At 40.4% G+C, this 23397-nt stretch overlaps 3 protein-coding genes across 5 annotated transcripts in view; 1 reads left to right on the forward strand and 2 right to left on the reverse strand.

The window, feature by feature from the left end:
- Positions 1 to 227: 227 nt before the first annotated feature.
- Positions 228 to 11033, reverse strand: LOC141010314 (doublecortin domain-containing protein 2). Its single transcript, XM_073483196.1, has 10 exons — positions 10750 to 11033; positions 9999 to 10047; positions 9670 to 9746; positions 9374 to 9505; positions 7814 to 7969; positions 7649 to 7697; positions 3918 to 4050; positions 1708 to 1808; positions 756 to 879; positions 228 to 244 (listed from the first exon to the last, which is right to left on the reverse strand). Exons 1-10 carry the CDS (start codon positions 11031 to 11033, stop codon positions 228 to 230), a joined length of 1122 nt encoding a protein of 373 aa, XP_073339297.1.
- Positions 11034 to 13426: 2393 nt separating this feature from the next.
- On the reverse strand, positions 13427 to 16845 carry colec11 (collectin sub-family member 11). 2 transcript variants are annotated; one of them, XM_073484213.1, is made up of 7 exons: positions 16717 to 16845; positions 15964 to 16125; positions 15795 to 15866; positions 15279 to 15350; positions 15133 to 15186; positions 14908 to 15003; positions 13427 to 14375 (listed from the first exon to the last, which is right to left on the reverse strand). In XM_073484213.1, the coding sequence occupies exons 2-7, from the start codon at positions 16094 to 16096 to the stop codon at positions 13984 to 13986; spliced, it is 819 nt and encodes a 272-aa protein (XP_073340314.1). In that variant the 5' UTR covers positions 16097 to 16125; positions 16717 to 16845; the 3' UTR covers positions 13427 to 13983. The 2 variants fall into 2 exon arrangements, with proteins under 2 accessions (XP_073340314.1, XP_073340313.1); XM_073484212.1 differs by having other exon boundaries at positions 13427 to 14393; positions 16717 to 16844.
- Positions 16846 to 19750: 2905 nt separating this feature from the next.
- The window catches only part of myo6b (myosin VIb), a 41061-nt gene continuing 37414 nt past the window's right edge, over positions 19751 to 23397 (forward strand). For both annotated transcript variants that reach the window (XM_073483711.1, XM_073483712.1), the window contains exon 1: positions 19751 to 19834. The gene's annotated coding sequence lies outside the window, so the exon portion shown is untranslated. The remainder of the gene's footprint in view (positions 19835 to 23397) is intronic.

Raw genomic sequence — 23397 nt, forward strand, 5'->3', positions numbered from 1 at the left:
ATGTTCAAGGTTATTGATTGCTTAAATAAGACTCAATATCTTCTCATTTCAAAGCCGAATGAAATTGCTTGGAATAGTAATATCACCCAACTATTGTGTGCATTCATCACGGTTACACTGCTTCATATTGCCGTCCCTCGAGGATTATTAGAGCAAAAATAAGTGTATTTAAATGAGTGTAATTTCTAGGAACCACAGATCCATGCAGAAACATCTGTAGACACATCTCAGCCCCACTTCATCACTGTGAGAGCACACAACAACCAGAGTAAAGGACAAACCAATACAACCACATACTGTTACGAGCTCCACTCCAATCACAAATGCTCACACATATGTATTTTGTAAGCTTGGTGCTGTGATACGTACATACATACATACAGCTAAGCTCTATAGAGTTGTAAATGGGGCTCAGGTGTCTGTAATCCTCTACCAGTACGGTGCCCCAAACCTTTCACTGGCTCTCCCTGCCCTAATGAAAGGCTGCGCTGGTAAATACACGGTACACAATACACAGAGAGAACCATGGAGACAGGAAAAAAACAGGCTACACACACATTAGATAAAAGTACAGTTGCTGCAAGCAGGTCTGCGTGATGCTCTTGCAATTATGGAAATGGTGATTACCATAATTGCTGGTTAGACCATTTTCATGTGACCTAATCGGAAAGCAAATTAAAAAATTGGCCGTAATAATAAACTAAAAATGAACTAAACATGAAATAGTTACTACGTAGAACTCATAATAAGGGTACTTGCATCCTTCCTGGAACCTGAAGACAAAGACCTCTGCAGACTCGAGCTGTCTGAATCATGGAGGGAGGCCTTGCAGGGACTCGCACAACAACTCTCATCCTCGTCAACTATCTTGGCCTCAACCTGCAGGGAGGGAGAAAACAAGATCCCCCTTGGCTTACACTGTACTGTACTGCTGTATTGATTTTGCTAAATATTTATATATTTATGTAGCTTGCTCTACACAGCATTCATGAGCCTTATTCTGAGCAGAACATGATGTTATACTGCACAAAAAGTGTATTCTCTTTTCTTTCTGAAGCTGAAAAGCACACAGAAAGGTAAAGCTTAATGGGGTAAAAAATGGGTAGAGGATGTTATAGTGGCAAAGCATTTATTTTAAAGCACCCATATTATGCTCCCAGGTTCCAGGTTAATAGTTTTATTTTGGGTGTCTATGAGAAAATGTTTGCATGCTTTAACGTTACAAAAACACATTATTTTCTCATACTGCAGCTGCAGCACCTCTATTCACCCACTGTCTGAATCATCCATTTTGGTGCCTGTCTCTTTAAAGCCACCCCTGATTGGTCAGCTATAACAGGCCTGAGAACATAACGCCCACCTTGCTTCCATAGTGATTATAAGGCATGTAAACCTATGCTGTAATCAAAAAGACATGTAAATGTCACTTTCTACAACAAGGGACCTTTAACAGCTTGTCATGATGTTCCTCCGCTTTCGTGTTTCTGCTTGTTTTCACTGACAGAAAGCTTTAAAACTATGAGAGCTACTAGAGGAGTTTCATATTTTTAAGATAAATTAAATCAGCACCTGCCCAGGTGGCCTGTGTTTACCTATGGTGATGTTGATAATAGTGTTCTTAGACTGGAATCAATTCTTACTTCCTGTTAGATAAACAGGACCAAACGGTTGAAAGCCGCAGTGCTATGTGGTGGGGTCGTGCTTCACCTGATCAATCGGCAGGTCCACCTTGAGCTTGCGGTCCTCCTGCACCTCCGCTGCTCCTGCCATCTCGCTTCTGCTGTTTTGTGCATTGAACACGCTGCCCTCTGCGAAAAAAGTGATTAATCACAATTACCTCTTCTGCTGGCAGTCGCCGTCTCATTCTTCTGCACACTCATTCTCTCCCCCTCTCTCTCTCTGTCTCTAGACCCCTCCATCCCTCACTGCCCTCCTGTCCTCTCCCTTTGCTTTTCCTGTTCAACTTCGCCGGAGATCAATGTTGCTGTCAAGCCATTTATTTATTTAGAGCGGTCCCGCAGACGAAAGGGGCCACAGCTGCCCTGCCACAAATATGGCCAGCCAGCGTGAACTTTGAGTCCAGGGTTAGCCCCTGACAGTGACAGGTTGCTCTTGATGCATGTGGGGAATAGCTTATACGGCAACGTCACATTCTTTTTTTTGCTTGTAAACAAACTCCTTTTGGTCCGTGGCTGCGCCGGATCAGACACGGGGAGGAATGTGAATAATTAAACACACTATTGAGCTTGAATCTACTTCAATAGCCTCAAGTAATTTCATTTAAATAATAAATAACAAAGCATGGTAGATTAATTAGTGATGAACAAAGGGACAATGTATAGAAAAATGTATGTGGTTAACAGGTTCAGCTGAAAGAGGCAATTGCTTTTGGATCTCTTTCTAGACTTACGCTACATCACCCAAGGAAGCATAGCTATCTTGTTGGCTTCATCACTCTATTGATTTGTTGATGTGCAAATATGCTAGTTTATTAGGTAAGGTGAACTAAAAGGACATTAAATATCACAATCTCCAGGATTCGCCTAAAAAACGTGGGCTTTAAATGCCTTTAACTCTTACCAGGATCTAAAATCAGATCTCCCACCCTTTTAGCGTATCATGTGAGGATGTGTCTGACAAGTTGTGGATTACTGTGCACAGCGCAGCAGATGGTAAAACAAACTATTGAATGAGTGGATAAAGGGAAGCGGACGAACATTCACTGTGTATTAATAATAGGCAGAGCATCAGTGTTCAAACCCATCCCTTTAAAGAACTGTTTTGTCACTTTTATGATCTTTTGTCAACGTCTTTTGTGATTAACAACTGATTACCATTTTTATCACCACATCAGGAAAAAATTGGAGCATTTTGTTTCCCCCCCACACACACAGTTAACAAAGCTTTCTGGATACATATTCAACTAAATGGCCTGATTGAACACATCTATGATTTAAGCCCCCTTGACGGTGTTTGAAGTCTTGTTCTGTTTAATATTCACAGAATAGACTGGTGCTTCTTTCAAAGAGCAGGGAGCCGTGTTCTGTTTGGACTTAAAAGAACAGGCTGGGAATCCAAACAGAGCCTCTTCACCTGCAAAATAAATGTTAGTTTAAATCTACACCTACTCTAGCTCTAGCTATGGTTGGGCGATCTGACGATTTTAGATTGCGATCGATCATGAAGGCGCCAACAAGCTAACTTTCTGGCGAGGCGGTGGTATTTAATGGCCTCATCGACTACACAAAAATTCTTCACGTGGCCATTCCTCGGGTTACAGCTAACAACATGGTGGGAGTTGATGCCACAAAGGAAGGAACAATCTTATAATATTGCATTTTGATGGTGCAAATTTGAGAAATTTGTCGGCTATTTGAAGTCTGGCTATAGTATACAGAGCTATTAGAAAAAAGATTGCAATTTAGGTCGTTAATCATGATTGAGATTAAGATTAATTCAGATTTTTCTGATTCCAGCTTCTTAAAAATGAATATTTTCTGGTTTCTTTACCCTTCTTTGACAGTAAACTGAATATCTTTGTGATACACAAGACATTTGAGGACATCATTTTAGGGCTTTGGGCTTTGGGAAACAATGAATGAGATTGAAATTTTTTTTGTACCGTTATCTGATATTTTATAAATCAAACAACTAATCGACAAATTGAGAAAGTAACGGACAGATATTGTTAAAAGGTAAGATCATTTTCGTTTGCCGCCCTAGCCCAAACATAGCCCCACACATCGCCACACACACTGTACCCGAGATGTGCATATACATATAAATTTGTATTCAGAAGCCAACAGGTTTCTTCACAGCCTCGCAGTGAGAATGGAGGGGAAAAAAACACTTTGAGGACAGGAGGGCTGGAGAGAGAGACAGGGAGAGAGATATTCCTGCAGAATTGCTCTGCTTACCCCCTGTTGAGAAGAGAACTGGGTTTCTGGACACCTGCCTCTGTTGTTTGGTTCTCTCCAGCTTGGCTGTGTGTTTCTTCATCTGGCCCCTGGCTGTGTGCTCAAGGTCCTCTCTAAAGCCTGTACGAGCAAACTACATGAAGAGACCAAAGAGAGGGGGAAACGGGGGCACAGATTAAGGCATATTTCCTCCGATTTCTGTGTGATTCATCATCGACTTTTTGCTGTTGTTTTGTAAAGAGGGAGAAGAAAAAAAAGACAAAACACATCAGGGCACAACTTGGTTCTCCTCTTTTTTCAACGTTTTTTTTTCTTTTTCTTTTTTACATTTTCCGTTGACCTCAATTTTTCATGAGCTGATATGCTTTGTAGCTCCCCCGCGACTCCTACTGTATTGAATTCATCTGGTTCCAATACATCCCGTGCACAACCTATCAATCACTGGGGAGCGTGGCAAACTAATCATTTATTGATGAAATGGGGCAGCCATGAATTTCTAACTGCATTTGTCTTATTTATCAAGCCAGATCAAACAATGAAAATCCAAACAAGCTTAAAGGGAAAGGGAGGGAGTCGTAGGGAATAACTTATTCTTCAGCAGTAGACAGCAGAAGGTTATTGATGGAGAGGGGAGGGGAGAAAAAAAAAAAAGAGGCTTCTTGGGACTTGGTTGCATAGTGGGAGAGTGGAGGAGCGAGAGAGGAGGAGAGAGAAAAAGAGAGGGAGCAGTGGGGAGAGTTCAGAGTGATGTTCAGACAGCAGGGTACACATCTGAATTAATGCTTCCACAAAAGGCAATTTTCTCCTCGCAGGCTCCTCATCCGCTCTGTAGGTAGCAAGGTGAGGTACGTCTCCCTTACAGAGAATGAGAGACACAGAGAGCTGAGGAGAGCAGACTTAATGTTTCTTTTCAGCTACAGTGCTCTTTACTGCAGCTGCCTGGCTGGATCCCTGGGCTGGCTCGGGGGATAGTGTAGTGATCTCAGGCTTCCACCAGAATACACTTCTGGCAATGGTGTTTGCAAGCTCACTAACATGGACTCCGGGGAATAGCGGCGTTGTTTCTTCACTTGTTTGCTTTCTTTAATGCAGAGGCAAAGTCTGTTGATATTCTTTTGAATTTCTGCAGCCGTTGGTGGGCCGAGGGAGAGAAATAAAACAACAAAAGAGGAGTGAAGTTTGCCTGCTATGTGCAGCGAGGGGGAGTTGAAACAGAGTTCACACTCCGGCGCTGTAGTGTCCACATAACCACGTGAGATCAAAGACAGAGGAGCAGTGTGGCACTGTCGCAGCGGTGTGCCGCTAATTCTGCTTCGTAACCCCCGATTCGTCTGTGACTGATGTGTAACAACTTCGAGATAGAGTTCAGAGTCAAAACACATCTGGGCAATCAAAAATTGAACAGCTTGTTTTGCGTGTTTACAGCCTGGTGGTGAGATGTAAATAGATCTTATTTAAATCAACAGAGTTAAATCAAGACTCTCTCACTCGGGGAGGGGAAAGCAGAGGACGAGGGGCGCCTCGGAGCCAGGAGAGTACAGTACGACTGGAAATACATGCAGTGGAAAAGCTGAGGTCATCTCGCCTCTCGCTCTGCGCTACATATCTACAGTACTGTGTCCTGTGGGAGCAGACAACTGTGTGTATCAGGAGGCCCCAGAGAGAGAGAGACCAAGAGAGAGAGAGAAAGAGTTAGTGTGAAGGGGGCTCAGGGGGACCAAACGGCAACTAATCTGTGGCCCTCTCAAGTGGCAGAGAACAGGAGTCAACAAGAGGACACAGCGATATGATAGCCGGAGGGAAAACAGGGGTCCCAACCAATTGGACCGACCAGCTTCCAGCCATACCGACTGTGGTATCAGCAGGAGCCACTCCCAGGGCCGGGTCCTCTGTGAGCAGACATGCTGGCAGCAGTGAGGGGGTATAGTTTTCCACGGGGCATTGCTACTTCCCCTCACCAATGAGATCATCCAGAAACAGCAGAGAAATGGGGAGCAGCAGCGAGTCATCGCTGATGTCAGGGAGAGCAGCTATTAAAAGCTTTAGTCAGCCTTTCTGGGCTGTTTGTGTGGAGTCCATGTGAAGCACAATTGCACCGCTCATTATTATTACTATGATGTGAAAGTGCTTTGCTTTGATGCACATCATCATTCTCTTTTTTCCCTCTGTCTCTTTGCAATTCTCTCCCCTCTATTAATCTTCTCTTTATGCCATGTCTACCTCAGAAGTTTCTCCCTCATCATGTCTGCGAACACCTAACTCAGCACATACGCCTGCGCCCAATGGGAACATGGTGTGCTGGAGAGCTTCAATATTGCACTCTGCAGAGCCGTCAGTTTAGACTCCAGTGGTTGCTCCAGACCAGATGTCCCATTCGGAGGCGCAGAAACGCTCCAACGCCGGCGCAGACAGGACAAGACAGACACCGTTCCCCCATGCAAAGACGTAGCCAGAGCAAGGTTACATTTTACACACCCTGAGTGGGCATGTTTAAAGGATCTTTTTACAGGCATTTCAAAGCAGACTGCTGTTGTTTTGTGAGGTCAAACTGAAATTAATGACGGACATGACCCTATAAATGTATGTGTAATCAGTAAGCTAAACAGCTCAGCGGATCAAGACGGAGCGGGCAATTTTGCTCACGTGTATCTTTCCCCTCTGAAAGGTTCTTATTAACTGGTCAAATCATGTTTACAAATTCATGAGGATCAGACATAGAGGCAAAGGGAGTAAAATGCAGCAGCATCATGTCCACTGAATGACTAATACTACAATGAGCTGGTGGATGCAAAACACAGCCATAGCTCCGTCTCTGTCTCCACCTCATGGTACTGAGTGAAATGGCAAAGGCTGCTGTCTTAGCAGTGTTGATTCAGATGTTCCTACCTGAGGAATGAGCCTCAATTAAGCAAAGTCTGATAACAGTGTTGTTCATATATTGCTTTATGCTAGGGTAGTTTTTAATAAGATGAAGGAATCTTACAAATTAGTCCCAGCATTGAGACTGTTTTGAATATATTACGAATAAAGAATCATCGTATTTCCGATAGTCACCCACAGATACAGTTCAATGTGAGGCATCGGGCATTTTTCTCCATCCGAAAAAAATTGGCATCTGCCACGGCATTGTCATCTTTCATGGTTAGAAAAATCAGGTGTCAGACACATCTCTCTCACAGGGGGCCCACCACCCCCCCATCTCCACCTCAACCTGCTGACTGGGCATGTTCTCATCGTCACCAAGTGATTTGGTGTTCATCTCGGGCCCTCAGCAGCGCAATCCTCATATGGATTCAAAGCACTTCACTGTCTACTTAATCACAATACAAATTGTCCCGGTTCTGGTTTGAATAAGAGATTTTTTTTTCTTCTTGTTTTCAGACGCTGAAGTCCCCCCAGTGCATATGATCCGTCTATGAGGCTCACTGCGCTTGATCAAGTGGGCCAGCCCGTCTCTGTGGGGATTACCCATCAAAGTGGAAAGCAAAGGTAACTCAATGCCTCCCGCAGACAGTGATTGATGATAGCGCTGTTTCATAACGAATTGCACCCCCACAACAAGTCTCGCACATGGGAAATGTTAATTGAAATGCTGTGTGTGCAAAGATACGCTTTTCAACTGTGATGCTACCAAGGTGTTACAGCAATAAACTGGAGGGAATTTAGCATGTTGCGGGAAAGTCAGCGACCAGATGGCAGACTGCACCCAACTCTGAAGCGGCACCACTTACCACATCATTTGCTCGTCTTGTCTTTCGGATGGCAGGCAGGATGTCTTGGCTGCAGGGACAAAAAGGGGAAAACAACATATTTTTCTCTTTCCTTTTCAAAAGAAAATGTAGATCCAGTGTTTATTTAAAATACATAGATAAAAGAAAAACTTGTGAGTGTCATACCCTTCCAACATGTTGTTTTCCCTGGTTAAATCCCTGCAGGGGACGCAGTGCTCATATGGGAGAGCTTTAAACTTTCCTGCACCAACTGCGACATAGTGCTGGTTGTTCTCCAGTTCAGTGGGACCGTAGACAGGACGTCCTTCTAGTGTGTAAAGCCTGGGAACACAAATAAAGACATACTGCAAATTGAAGCAATATTTTGTGACTGTTTTAACTACGATAAATATCAGTGTTTTGGATACTGAAGACACAAAAAATGTCTGAAAGACTGTTTGAGTGGTAATATTTAATGTTTGGCTAATTTCTAGAAATCCATCAAAGCAGTGTTTGTCTGACAAGCAGTTGTGAATTAACTACTGTGGGCACATCACAACCTAATCTCAATAAACAGATGTCTGCATATGAATGCGTACATTTTAGGCAAGGCACAAGATTTTAGCTTTCAGAAATGTCCTGTTTTCTGTTTGTAGTCCGAGTAATATTGACCAAATCGTGTTTGAGCGGGCTTTGGTTGCATGCAGATAAACAGTCTGAACACATCGGAGAGAGTTACTGTATATGCAACACCTTCTGTCAGAATTTGATATACATAGTATGTATATAAAAAAAGAAATCCCCAACATCCCTTTAGGGTAATCATTGAGCTCGCAAGAAATATCGGCGACTCCAAGCGGGAAAACCACATGAAGGGATGAAGCTGATGTTGAATATGGGTTGCCCACACCAACGGTCACACCAGCGGGTGTGTTGGTAGGAGCCAGAAAAAGACAGAAGCAGACACCCTTAGCCCCTCACTAGATAGACTTTTCCCCAATTCATAAATAAATAAATATTAAATCAAAGCAAATGTAATCGTTTCCAGAGCAGTCTTTATATCTTTTACAAGTTGTAACAATCTTTGAACATTTGTGAAGAACAGACAGTATGGTGGTGGCGTCTTTGGCGCCTCATATGATGTTGATATTATTTTATTTTAGCGTTGCTTTTACAGATAGGGGTCCCAGAGTTTCCCCTGATAAAAACAAACTTCACTCGCGCTTTAGTTAAAGACACCACACGCCTCTATCCTCTAAAGTCTGTTACTCCTGAAGCGTGTTGGGCGGAGGTGTCTGGATCCGGCACAAATAGCTCGTCATAGGCGGTGCCAGTCGGCGGTTCTCTTGGCCATGTTTCTTGGGTTTTTTTTTTCAGACTTATCCAAGAAAACGTTCCATTTATTTTGGTCAGGGCAAAGTCATTGGTTCACACTAACCCCACCCTTGCTAGCTGGGTGTTGGGCATCAAAGGTCATCCTTAGTGGGGTAGGGGTCAAAGGTCACCATCCATCAAATTTTGACAGAGGGTGTTGCATATAACTCTCTCATTGGGCAAAATAGAATCCTGGAACTAATCTGCTATCATCTGATGACAACTGAGCTTTTGTTAAAACTGTTAAAACAATCCAGTCGTAGGTGACGTATCTCGACTCCGACTCCATTCTTGTGTCTCCGCCCTCACTTGTACATCATTTATTCATAACTACAGTATGAGAGTTTATAATGAAGTGATGTCTGACATTACCTGTACACAGCACCAGTGCGAAGATGCACTTTCTCTGTCACCATGGTTAAAACGTTTTCCCAGCTTCGAAGAGTGTACTTTGGGATCCGGATTCGAGCCGGAGGAACCAAGATCTCTCCGTTGGTAAAGACACTGTAAGACACAACAAAAGAAATTAAACAGAAAGAGGTAGTCATTCGATTGTTGAAAGGGAAACATAAATAAAACATTATTTCCTTACTAGACGACACAGCAAAGAAAATTCTCCTTTTTTACATTCAGGATACATTTGTGTCCAGACTAAAATCAACACTTACTTTATTGTGCAGGACTCATCAATAGCTTTCCTCCAGCGAGCAGAAACTATTATTTTGCTGTGAACAACAGGTTGGATCTGAAAATGAATATGGAGCTGATGTTATGTGTGATTACAGGACGTCATTACTAACACTGTTTGCTCTGATTACTATCATTCAGACCACTGTGAACGCCTAACACTACCACAGGCTTAAGTAACCTGCAACCTCCCACTCAAGGATAAGAACGCTCTCTATATCATACAGTATGGTCACACAAACAGTAATACAGCACCTCAAATATAGGTTAAGTTAATCATTATTAGTAACCAATCCAACAGTGATCTTACCTGTTCTTTTTTCTTATTCTGTGGCTTCTTGGTTGTTATCGCACAATAGCTGGAAGGCATTAAAAAATCATGTAAATGACCTTCAGGTGCAACGTGTGAAACCTATACAGTTACTAATAGACTATAAAGATAGACAGAGGACATCTTTACACCTGATAATCCCAATTGTATAATAGTTTTACAGCTTAAGATCTACATAAAAAGTGCTTTAAAGATTAAGCAAACTAGACTTTAAGTACAGTGGTCCACAAGAGAGCACATTAAACAACAATTTAGATTGTATTTAAGATACTGTGTATATAAATAAAGGTTGTTCAAACCCTTAAGTAGTTAGGCTAATGGAACTGATACATATTTAAGGATGGAGTAGCAATCCAGTCAAAAGCTCACCCAACGAAAAAAGGAAACATTACCAAGATTCATCCCACTTAGCTTAATGTTACATAGCTAAGGTAGCTTAACGGGACAGGCCGAAATGCTTTTCTTTCGGGCCAAGGGTGGAGCTCATCCTCGGTTAAAGGTGCTAGTTGTAAGAAAAGAAAGATTTTTTCTCATTCGTTACTCGTCAAAAACTGGGGCTTTGGGATTGTAGGATGGGTCGACCACCATCCCGAAGTGTCATCAACAAGTTGGGAATCAGACTCAAAAATCAACTTTTCTTACAAATAGCACCTTTAAACTGACCTGACCTCCATTTCATTACCGAGTTATAATGCACACACCCAGACACACCTCACAGCATGGTACCTACTCCAGCTTCTTGAACTGCTCATTTCCAGCTGCAACATACACACTGCCATGCGTCAAGTCGTCCAAACGCTGAACCCTGTGGCCCTTTCTGTGAGTGTACAGCTTCCTGATGGCACCAAACGGAGCCTCCATCCCTTTGGTCAAAGAGGCCAAAAAATAATCAAAGGTTGTCACCTGTCGTGGATTCACAACTATTTTCTTTCCGGGAAAGAAGGCGTCTCCGTTCCTGTAGACAATTATTGTTTTAGTTGGAGGCAGGTCACCGCTCCCTGTAGGGCCAGGCATACTTAATGTTAGCTGGCAAACAGTAGGTTAGCGGGTTAAACAATAATGGCGCTCGGTGTCAAAAGTAAATGTGTCACTGGCGGCTGTGTTGAGCCTCTAGAGACGTAACTGGAGATAGCATCTGATATGGAAACCAATTCTCCCACTTGAGAGGTGAAGCGTCAAGAAACCTATACACCGTCTGTGTTGTTGTTTGCTAGTTATTTTTTTTCTTCCTTTTGTTTGGAGCTAGCTAACGCTAATTTAGCATTTGGGTCCAAAACTTTCCAAAGCAATCAGCATTTATCAGAATCAGAGGTCATTTTTATTTATTTATATTTTAACAGGTTGCTTGGGGGATTATATTATGTCTGGAATACGTCTTTAAACCATTAAATGAAGCAGATTCAGCAGCAGTCCGTCATGATCTGCGTTTTTACTGACTTTTGCATGGGGTGAGTTTTGCATTGAAATAAATCCTTATGGTTGCATAAAAGTTGCAGTACATATAACATCATTTTGACTATTTGGGAGCAGAAAGATTTGCAGGAACAAGCCTTGATATTAGAGTCTTATATTGGCCGATATTAGTCTGTAGCAGATATAAAGGTATTGTTGTATATGTTTCCTGATATGTGCTGATATTAAGAGGAGATTATGATGTTGAAAATGATGCATCAATGCCCTGATGTCATTTGAGACAATAATTATTATTACAGTGTTAGCTTCAAACCCAAAAATCAAAACAAAGTAAGGGACATCCTGTCGCAATCCAGGTGGTAAGGCCCTCAACTCCTTAGACATTCATACAGTGCATAGGTCTTTTTATCCAATTAGAATTTAGTCCTTTTTCTCTGGAGGGTGTCTACTGATATGTGGATGTTGATGAGAACTACTGGTAGAGAACCATATGGACTGACAAAGCATACTGAGTTGGTTTGTGTGACAAGCCAATTTAACGAGGTGTCATTATGGCTACATCACCGTCCCCCAGCGTCTTTGCCCATCTTCTCCTGTAGAGTCTAGAACGTATATCTGTGAAACAGGGGTATAAAACTCTGTGGAGAGAGACAAAGAAGTGCATCCATTTATTTTCACAGATCTTTATGTTTTATACATATCATTTTAGATGCGTTTTATATATCCCTCACCACTCCTTTATTCTTTACTGAGACGATTCTTGTAGCTTCCCCCTCAATTTTTTTTCTGTTTACTGAAAGACAGGCTAAACCAAAGTCCAGTTATTTTTTTCTAAAGTCCATATACTGTAGCCATATCTCTCATTTGCAGGCCGTTTTTTTTTACCACAGACTATCAGCCTGTCCACTGTTAGACAGAGCTGTCCAAGTTGTTTACCACAAAGGTAACCAGAGATTGCAACAACAATGGCACCTAATTGGTTTATGCCAGACAACTCCTGGTCAATTAAATGCATAATTCATCCCAGCATTAATTATTCATTTCTTAAGGGACTGGTGCTGGGCTTTATTAGAGGAACTGCATCATGCATATTCAAATTTCCTCTTCTTAGAGGGACTCGATAGCATATCATCTCAGCTGGGATGCCCATCCTAAAAAAACAATAGCAGCCAGGGCTGTAAGACAACTTCTATTAATCACACAATTAAACCACAGAGGATTTACAAGATGAAAATGTCATATTGACCTAAAGTGTGTGCAATGTCTTCTTTTTGTCATGCGGCAAACATCATGCTGTCACATTGTCACCAAGTGTAATTAATTTATTATTATTTTTAAATTCTCTGGTGTTTAGACATTACATTATTTTTAAATAATAGTCATGTCACAGCTAAACTGTCAGTGTTAATTTAGCTGAGCATTTCATGCCAGTGTGTTTAGTCCGCAATAATCGGGTTTCATTTATTTCTTAAGATAGATTTCAACATTTTCCCAAAGCTAATAATACTACAGATACATGCCCCACAGTCAAGTCAAAATAAATGTTCTTTTAAAAACACAAGTTAAAGTTTCTTGGTAATGTTTGTGATGTTGAATGAGATTACCCAAAGAGACTTTGTCTGTGTCAAGAACAGAATCAGAAAGAAGCAGTGTGCAAGTTTCCTTTGTCACATAATCACATTAATCATTGTGCTCTGGTGGTTAAAGGGTCCATCTGGAGTTTTATTGTAAACAAACGAAAGTTATGTTTACATTCAGTGATGGCTGCTTCAATGTCAGGCTCCTGATATTGTGCATAGTGCCTCACTGTCACATACCTTACAGTTAAATAGAGCAGAGACATCAATGTTAATAACTGCATTTCCTTCTATGACAGGTCAGAATGTTACAGTGCAGTACAACTTTCATCCGCTGGGTGGAGACTGTCTGCTGTATTTGATTCATCTGCTGCACTATATCAGCTCAGGGGCAGAAAATAATGCACAGACACTATCTCTCTTTTTTAAATAATCAGTGGAAATTTATTTTACAACAACCGCCACATAACTTATAACATGAGTATGAATACAGGATGAATATTGTATTCAGTTTCTCTGATTAAAAGCACCCAACTGGAACCAAAATCTTCCTTTAATTTTATATTTCATGCACGTACTACAGCCTTCCATATTTGGCTTGTTTGTCTTGTTTGTTGATGGCACTGTTGCAGATATTGCTCAGTGGATAGTTTGCATAACGTAACATAAAAAGTCACTACATTGCCTGGCATGCTGTTTGAAAGTAATCGCAGAGTATGAGATCAAGGGTGTACTTAAAATAAGTAAAAACCTCACTAAAGGACAACAAGTCTGAATGCTTTGTGAGTTAAGAAAATAAATAGCTTATGAGCTTATAGGATAAAGAGAACGTAGAAAATATACTAGTTTGCACAACTTGCATGTCCTTTTGTCATCCTATTTACAGATAGAGGATAAAGCACAAACAACACATCTAACTTGTGTTCCATTATAGCTATACATTCTTGAAGCAGTCTCTTTTGCAGAGGCTGAACTCAGACACTGTCTTTGTCAAATTCACAAACAAAATACATGGTGGGGTGGCACGCCACATCTGTCCACTCCCCAGAGGCCATCATCTCAGCACAGTCCTCGTCATCATAGGCGTTGTTGGGCTCCCCTTTTCTCCACTTGCTGAAAGTGGTCATGGGAGAGAGATCCACGTAGGTGAACACGCCCTCACGTTGCAGGTCATGAATGCCGATGTAGACTCGGTTGAGGCCTGCTTCGGTTATGTACCCTGCGATGGCCGCGTTGGCTCCCTCATCCTTGGGCATGGCCAGGTGCCCTCCCCTCGTCTGACAGTATGCCTCCGCATCGGTGTAGCGCTTCTCCTCCTTCACCAACAGATAGACCTTACTGTCTGTCTCTTTTATGCCAGCAACAGCTGCAGGGGAGGGCAGTGCTGAAAAATGAGCACTTGTATTTCTATAAATTTCACATTGACGTGCCCAGCATTTGCAGCTCTATAAGGATAACAGGTGAAGCAATAGCACAGATACAAGAACTGATGATAAGGGAATTAAATGTTGGCAATGTATGTTTCTGCAAAGCATGGATATGTTGAAACTTTATGTTTGAGATGCTGAAACCTACATTTCTTTATGTTCAGTAAAGTAACTAGAGCCTGATGAATGTCGCAGGTTAGCGATCTTATCAGCCGATACTGGCCTATCACAGATATAGTGGTCCAATTCAATTAGTGGTCTCTCACTTGGCAGTAGTCTTGCCATGCTGTGTAGGCACCTCCTGACGTGAAAATTGGCTTATATACATGTAATCTGAGCGTGATATGGGATGCATGGAACAAATTTAACGTTTCCATGGTTTGCCGAAACGTAAAATGCCAACATTTCATTCTGCCAACTGGGCTGTGAAACACACAAGTAGAATGAATAAAGAATGCTCTAAGATCATACCATTTTTAATGAACTTCAGCTCAGAGGAGAGCTGCGCCACAAGAATGTCCATTTCTCCAATCATCTTCCTAATTGGTGTGCACTCACATGGAACACCTGATAAGGCAAAAATGTGGGGGATTACCTCACGGCTGTCTTAATTAGTTCTCCAATTTCGCCAAATGTGTCCGTCTAATCCTGCGGTAATCTGTTTGACAAACTCAATAACATGGTTTAATATCTCACCTGGATCTCCATTAGGGCCCCTTGGACCGGGATCCCCCATGTCTCCTTTTACCCCTGTGATTTGAAATGTAATTATTCATAAGACATGAAATATACTTTACTTAATTCATTCATGCACAGCTACATGTGAAGTTTTTTTTAATTACCTTTCATTCCACTTGGGCCCACTTTTCCATAACGTCCCATTATGCCTTTCTGGCCTTTAAGCCCAGGTTGACCTGAAAAGAAAAATATTTTAGTACAATGCGGTCTACTTAAAAAAGCTGTTGACTCTCTTGTAAGACCATTTTTTTGCACCTTAAAGTCAATTAAAATTAAATTATCCTCTATTTTCACATTAATTAAAATGCTGAGTCTGTGTAATCTCCGTTAAAAAAGTATGTAAGCACCCTTCACTGCTCATTAAGGTCTTCAGTAAACACTTGTCCACAGCAGTGGATTCTTCAAATCAGTTCTCCTCCAACCTCTCACCCAAATGTAAACACTTGGCCATCTCTGGACGGCCTGGCAGTGATGTAACAGCACATTATCAGCCCCAGCAATGTGACCTTTAACCCACTTCTTTTTTTTTTCAACTTAAAAATGAGGAGGAGATGCATCAGTTTTTTACTCGCATTGGGAAACAAAAATATTCTGCTGTTGCAAGTGCAATAACATTATACCAATCTCTCCAGGAGGGCCAAGTCTTCCTGGTCTCCCTGGTGTGCCTTTTTGTCCCTTCTCTCCTGGTTCTCCTTTTGCCGAAGAAGAAAAAGAGGAAAACATTATTCAGATTCTATTTTGTTTTTCTTTGCATGGTCTATGTGTCAGAAACTAAGTAGAATAGCATGCCTTTGAGTCCAGGGACCAGGATCTGAACGGTGCACGACTCCTCTGCCAAGTGCTCTCCATATGATGTCTGTAGTGTCAGTAAACTCAGCACAGACATTAGTATCATGGACAGCAACAGCTTCTCTCCTATCATCCTTTACATGGGCTGGTCGGTGGGCTACACTGGTAGATACAAACAGAGAGTAAAAGCATACAAATCATTTAACAAAATATCTAGAGAATGGCTGTGGAGATCTTCAGGATAACACTATATTTCACAACAGAAACAGACGACTCAGAAGTAAACGTTTGTTTCAGCAGTAAAACACATGCACCGCCATAAACCCAGCATTACTTTCAGTTTGCAAGCGACTGAATTCCTGAGAGAGCACACCCTACTGCGATAAGCAAACATCCCATTTTAATGAGAACACATGTAACATTTGTTTCACACACATATACGCAAAATGAGCTTTTCAAAATACACATTTTTTTTCTTGGTAGTTGCAAAAACGCACACCACACATTTAATAACACAGATGCAAGTTTAAGAAAGAAAGTAACTGTTTTAAACCAGTTGATATATATTTTCTAGATGAATTCATTCTTGAGATAAATAGCTAAGGATAGAAAAACAAAAACACATGCAGTCATATTTGTCTTTTTTGTTATAAACTTGGCAACACCTATACAAGAATCAATTTCAACCCCTGATAAAGAAAAAGTTATTGTGCGTTTAACAGTATAGTGCAATTTAAAATGTGGATGGCCTACCTGTAGAGCTATTTCCAGACAGAAGTAGAGAGGTATTGCCAGCTTGCAAAGACTTGCAGGAGCTTTGAACACTGGTGGTCCTACAGAAGCATTTCATGTTCCTCCGCAGGCACCGCAGAATGTGTGTGTGATAGGACTTTCATAAACAGTTCACAGATAAAGTCCAAAGCAGCTGGGGCCCGACAGATAATTGGCTGGGAAAGTAGTCGAGTGATTGACAGCGGAGGGGCCGATGAATACGCTGACTCATCTTCAAACCTTATCAGATATTTGGAAGGCAGGTTAATCTCCAAAAAACAACACTGAAATAATTTCAAAACATTCAAACATCATTCCATTTTATTGCATTTATTATTCACATTCATATAAACAAGTCACATAGCCTCCTATGCTTCACTACCTGTGTTTTCTTTTTCTTATTATTGTATTATTTTATTTATAATATATGATAATGATTTGTGTTACAATGGCTAATGCATTTCAACATAGATGCTAAACAATGTGAGTGTGCCAGCTTTCTATAGTCTGAGTAATCTGATTACAAACAATTTGCTTTGCATGATGCTTTAAAAAGTTGCAAAAAGTAACTGCAATATTTGTCAGGTTATGTGATTATTTCAAATTAAAAATGCAGTGATGGAATGTAACTAAGTACTTTTACTCAATTACTGTATAGGTACAATTTTGAGGTACTTTGAGTATTTCCATTTTCTGCTCTTTTATACTCTCTCATCACTACATTTTGGAGGCAAATGTACTTTTTTACTCCACTACATTTATTTTACAACATTAGTTACTAGTTACTTTACAGGTTGCATGCTGCGTCAGTGCCTGAGTAGTACAGTTTTAAATTGATTTATTTTATCAGCAATCAGATTAAAAGTCATATAATTTCATATAATCATATATAGTCATATAATCAGAAAAACGCTGAATATTAGTTTGTTGACCTTTATGAACAATCATGTTAATATACGTTTAATTTACTTTTACTTAAGCATCAAAAGTAATTTTCTGACAATGAATATAACTTTGGTACTGTTAATATCCAATATGGATCACTTTTACTTTTACTAAAGTAATATTTTAACTCGATATCTTAAATTTGGCTACTTTTTTATGACAATGCCTGAATGGATACAACAGAAACAATTCAATAATATAAATCTAAATATATACATAAAAGCACAAGTTTTAACTTTGCCAAGGTTAACAGTGGAATATGATAATTGTTCTTCTCAAGAAGTCAAATTCATTATATATTTTTACTTTTATTTATACTATTATAATTATAATTCCTTAGTTGCAGTCTGATGAGTGTGTCCTTCAGGAACAATAAATGCGACACACACAGCACTACTCTTGCTTCTACCTTGAACATAAATGCACATTTCTCACATTTATATTTTTTTCTTCTGTAATATGCCACAGGTGTTGCATCTATCATCATCATATTGTCTAAGCCATGACTGCAAGTGTTACATAATTGTGTGTCCAAGAGTGTATCCTTACTTTGCTTGTGTAGTATTTCCCCAGAGCGTGCTGGTTCCGTGTGATGATCAGCTCTCCAGTGTGTCGCTCCTGTTCTTTTTTTCTCTTCTCTACAGTCCTGTAAGCAAGTTGGTTTGGGATTTGGCTTCAGATATACAGAGCTGCCTGTCCTATTTGTGGCCACCTGAGGGAGCCACTGTCCATGCAACTATACACTGGTGGCCCTCCACATGAACTACTTGGTCTGGATCTTCAATTTATTTCTCAACTGTTTTTTTTGTTACAGTACAACAGTCAGAATTACTGTGGCTTGTATAACACATGATCAGAATAACAAACACAAAATATTTTTTCAAGCTTTAAACAGACATAATTCCTCTGTTTATTTATACTGACTAGAATCAGAAGGAATAAACAAACATTTCCTTTCATAATTGTACTATAGTTATTGATGTATCATATGATCCCCAAATAAGATATGTCACCATTTGATGTAGTCAATTGTTGCTTGTCTTTGTTGCATATTATTTGGGATGACTTTCAACTTGTGGACAAAGAATGTCATGCTGATGTTTACATGCTGTCATCTAGACTCAGTAATCAGATACAGTCCAATACAGGAGTATCAGATATCCTAATTAGATTTACAAACCCAATGGTGGCTTTCAGTGGTGGATTAGGTGTCTCCTTCAAAAATCCCCCCAAAAGTTTTAGATTACCTGCCTCTTAAATATTCATGACTCTCAAGGCAGCATTTGCTGTCGCGTCATTGTAGCCAGTAGAGCAGTTGTGTGTTCAGTTTATCCTCTGACTACATTTTTATGATTAAACAAACATGCTGCATGGTCCATGAATAGTGAAATGAAATATTCCTCACAGTGGCATACAGAAAAATGCATTTAAAGTGTAATACATGGGTCCAAACTGTTACCAGAGAGATATTTGATATCTTTTGTTTGTTTGTTTTTTTACTCTATGTCACCCTATATTTAAAGGGGCACCATGTAGTTTTGGAGAAGGAATTCATACTCAGAATTGGTAATAATACAGACTCAGAAATATTTATGTTCCCCATAACTGAATAAACCAGAGGAAAAGGAAGAGTCTTTCTCATCTTCTGATTAAATGTTCTTCCCCAAAACTGCACAGTGCACCTTTAAAACTGGACGTTACAACAAGAGTAACATGCCTACCTGTAAGGTGCTTTCAAATGTCACAGCAGTGTGTTCTCTGTTGCTGTGACGGGAATAAAGACACATTTTAGATATTAGATCTTTTTTAAGTAATTTAAATAATTAAAACAAAAACCAAACATTACTTTCCAAATGCTTTCCCCCCCCTCTACTGCACAAAGAACACAACCAGCAGTAATAAAAAACAAAACAAAAATCTACCTGACACGGGACCTTACGAGCAGCACTTCAACGCACCTTCACTTGTGTACAGTCTGCGTGACGTCACCTGCACCGCCTGTCACCCATACAGCGCGCGGCTCCGTCCTGCTCTCCTGCCCCGGCGACAGACAGCGGCTGAAGTTGGACTACTGCAACTACACATCCGTATGAGGGGCTTAAAAGTCGTCATTTTCGCCCGTTACGAACATTTGACTGTCTGAAGGAAACGAGTCGTAAGTGTCTTTTGTCTAACTTTGACATTTTCGTTAACGAGTAGCTAGTCGGACACAGCTCGAGGTACTTTGAATTATCTTTACAGTAAAATGGATGGAGCGAGAGCAGCTACTGCGTATGCTAATCATCTAAATAAATAAATAAATAAATAACACTTGCTTGCATTAGTCTAGTTTAAGTTTTCTCCAACAGAGGTTTATTTATAAGGGACTTAGTACCGTTAGTCTTAGTTTAGAGACATTTAATTATGAGGTTTTCTTTAAAAGTCACTGTAACAAAGGACATATTCCACCCATTCTCACCTGCATTGCATCACAAAAGTAGCCTATAACTGTTGTCTCAATAGAAACTAATAGTTTTGCTATATTCATAGTATCCCAAGACTATATAACCTGATGAACATGGTTGCATAAGGTTTATTCATTTTTTTAAAATTATTAATTGACTGTCCCACATCACAGCCAAGTCAACACCTCTTAACCCAGAAATCTACCATACCATTTTTTTAAAAAAATAGTGTGCCCTCTCCATCTACATCTCTCTTCATCCTGTTGGCCTGTTGTTAGTATCCAAAGTGTTTTCCATGTCCCCTTTTCGCCTGGTAGAGAACAGGAAACAAGAGGCAGGAAACAAGAGGCGTGTGTGTGTGTTTTTGTGTCCCGCTTCAACTTTGAGCCAGTGTCCCTTCATGCATGTGTGTTTTCCTCTCTGTGCAGTGTATGTGTCTCTGTGCTCTGATTTGCACCATTTTGCAATTGATCACTGACTTTTATTTGTCAGGCTCGGATCTCAGTAGAAGCGTCTCACCTCCCCGTCTGGATTAAGGTCAAACACTAAGAGGATTTAGGGCTGCAGAGTCAGTTACTCATGAGGGACTGGTTTGTGTTTTGTCAGTGATGCCTTTGCTTTGTGATGTTCACGTTTAGGCCACAGGCCGTCTCCCTGAGTGATATACCAGATTGTTTGGGGGTTTTCTTTGAAAGTTGCATGAGAATCCCAAAGCTCTCGGTACATTAAAAAAAGCCAGATAATATAGAATAGATGTAATTGTTTTTAATATTACATGATGTGTGGTCATTTAGAATTTGTTTTGAACTTGAGTGTATTTCCTGTGTAGTCATGCTGTAATTAAACTTGGATTGAAGTAGGAAACTGTGGAAAAGCTTTGTGGTTATCAGTGATCTAACTAAGACAGGCTTTAGGATCCCCCCCTCCCCAGCCTTGATCTTACACTTGAAGGTTGAAGATAACAAACTGGGAAAGTAATCTTGTCCTCTCTCCTTCTGGTGCTTTTCTTAAACTCCTGATTATGTTTGAATGTGGTTTAAATACTGGAGTATGTTGTGTCAATTCACTATAAACATCCCTCCCTACAGTTTGATAGTTAAATGAACACCAGTGCAAATTTGCATATGCCATCTATGTAGTGTACACACAGCTTGTGTGAGTTACAGATATGCTTGTTTCACTTTGCCTGCACTAGTGAATGTTGTAGAATCAGATTTTGTTGGTTTTTTTTGTTGGTTTTTTGAGTGACAGCCAGTGTGAAAACAATTAATTCTCTGCTTTCTACAACCAAAGGTTAAAAAGCTTTCAGTATCTAATGCTGCATTCACATGCTCCCCGGATGGTCCCATTTCCTGAGTTGGGAAGTCAATCTTCCGCCTTCGGTGTGTTCATGTGCGTCATGTCGGAATGAGGGAGCAACATGAATGCCAAAAAGAAGTTGTATTGCATTTTATCGCTCAGTGTTTAAACAACAGCTTGACAGCTGTTTCCAGTATTTGAGTGACAAGGAAGAGCAAAGGAAACGATACAGTGACCATACAATACATAGATTTGGTGAAAGTTTCTTACCGTCAACCCAATGTTTACTTTCGTCCACCATTCTTCAGCATCATATGACATCAACTCGGCAACAAAATTATGAACTCTCTCTGTTCAATAACAGAGAGAGTTACTTCTTTCAATAACCACATTATATGGACTTTAAGTCGGCTTGGTGGCAACACCAATGGTAAAACAACCATGTTGGTCCACCATCTACTCATTTTTTCACTCAGCTGAACACAATTTTTTACGCATCAATCACAGTAGTAGAATTCTTCTTACTGTTCATTTGTCACAAGGGTAGGCTACGATCCACATAAATCAAAATATAGAGGAAGTCACACCAAATTTCCAACTATATTTCTCAGCATTACAGTAAAATATACTCTCTCACTCTACTTGCCAGTTGTAAATCGCCTAATCTTTTCTGCTAGTTTGGGCCTTGATGGTAGGTCGGTCCTTTGATGTGTGAAATCATCATCTCTCTTGGCCGTTAACCCACATTGAGCACAGACATCTATTGTAAACAAAGATTTTTTCTCCAATAATAGATGTGCTACATAACGATAAACTGAGATAACAGCATGTCAGCTTGTAATTGTACTTTTTATCTCCATTTTATTGTTCGAGCCTTGTGTTACAAAGTCCTGACTGAATGAGTGACTGGAAATTAGCTAGATATAGGTCGACTGACCAGAAATGACATGGGTTTGATCATGAAGCAGTAAAAGGATGCCTGCTCTGCTTTTAGCTAATTACTGTGACCAATAACATGCAAGGAGCTCTCTTTTGATGAGTAAGAAAGAAATGGTCAACTGGTTTTTATCTAACACAATGGAATCAACTATTCAAAAAATCATCTTTAAGTTTCCTATTTCTTGTCAACTGAGCTGTAGAAGTAATGTCAGTAATGTAACAAAATATGTGAAAGATGCAAGGTCATTGTTTTCTTGCCTCATCTAGGTCCAAAAGACATAATGGAGATAGTCACTACAGGTTACTGTCTCCAGTCTCTCTCAAGGGTGGATTCACCATTATGCTGAGTTGATGTACCTGTTGAACTTTGAGTGGATGCATCAGCAGTTTCCACCAGCCACCCTCTATGGCGTTTGACGTCAATCCCTGCAGCTAATAGGATAGTCAAGCATAGCGTCAGCACTTTTGCTTTGCTGTGGTTGTAGGATTAACTGTCAAGAAGCGTTGATGACATGCATACGAAAATACAGATTGTCAACACGAAATTCAGGCTGAGGCGATCCACTTGGTTGTAGTCTGCATCTGCATGGGTCCAAGTGCTGTTATCAAATACAGAGTACTGTCTTCCAATTTTAATATACAGCCAAATGATTAAAGGTGTACATTTTGTCGCAGACAACAGCGCTTAAGATAGCCAGCCAGCTATATGCTCTTCTTGTCTAATGCTGCATTCCAGACAACTCAGAACTCGAACCTCCAACTAGGAAAAGTACAATGGAAAGACAGTCAAAGTCAGACTTTCTACTTGTAAACTCTGGGCACATTCATCTACCCCAAAATAGGTCATCACACATCAATGGCAGCACCCATGGGAAGGGGGTAGGGTATATTTGTAGACTACAGTACTGTATAATTTGTGTAAGGCTAGGCAAATACAATGTTCAGATATGTTGCCAAGTATGAAAGTGCTGTAAAACAAAATATAAAATGGTGTTTGTTACCTCATTTGGCATTGTTATTTTGTTTATAATGCATG

This window comes from Pagrus major, chromosome 16 (genome assembly GCF_040436345.1).
Source record: "Pagrus major chromosome 16, Pma_NU_1.0".
Classification (NCBI taxonomy): Eukaryota; Metazoa; Chordata; class Actinopteri; order Spariformes; family Sparidae; genus Pagrus; species Pagrus major.

Excerpts from the sequence above, each read along its gene's own strand:
- colec11 (XM_073484212.1), bottom strand. The coding sequence starts at position 16,096 with ATGATAGGAGAGAAGCTGTTGCTGTCCATGATACTAATGTCTGTGCTG. Across the intron at positions 15,867-15,963 it reads CCTGGTCCCTGGACTCAAAG|GAGAACCAGGAGAGAAGGGA; the intron begins GCATGCTATTCT and ends CTTCGGCAAAAG. Across the intron at positions 15,351-15,794 it reads TGGCCCTCCTGGAGAGATTG|GTCAACCTGGGCTTAAAGGC; the intron begins GTATAATGTTAT and ends TTTTCTTTTCAG.
- LOC141010314 (XM_073483196.1), bottom strand. The coding sequence starts at position 11,033 with ATGCCTGGCCCTACAGGGAGCGGTGACCTGCCTCCAACTAAAACAATA. Across the intron at positions 4,051-7,648 it reads CAAGACGAGCAAATGATGTG|TTTGCTCGTACAGGCTTTAG; the intron begins GTAAGTGGTGCC and ends CTCTTCATGTAG. Across the intron at positions 1,809-3,917 it reads AGTTCTCTTCTCAACAGGGG|AGGGCAGCGTGTTCAATGCA; the intron begins GTAAGCAGAGCA and ends CTTTTTTCGCAG.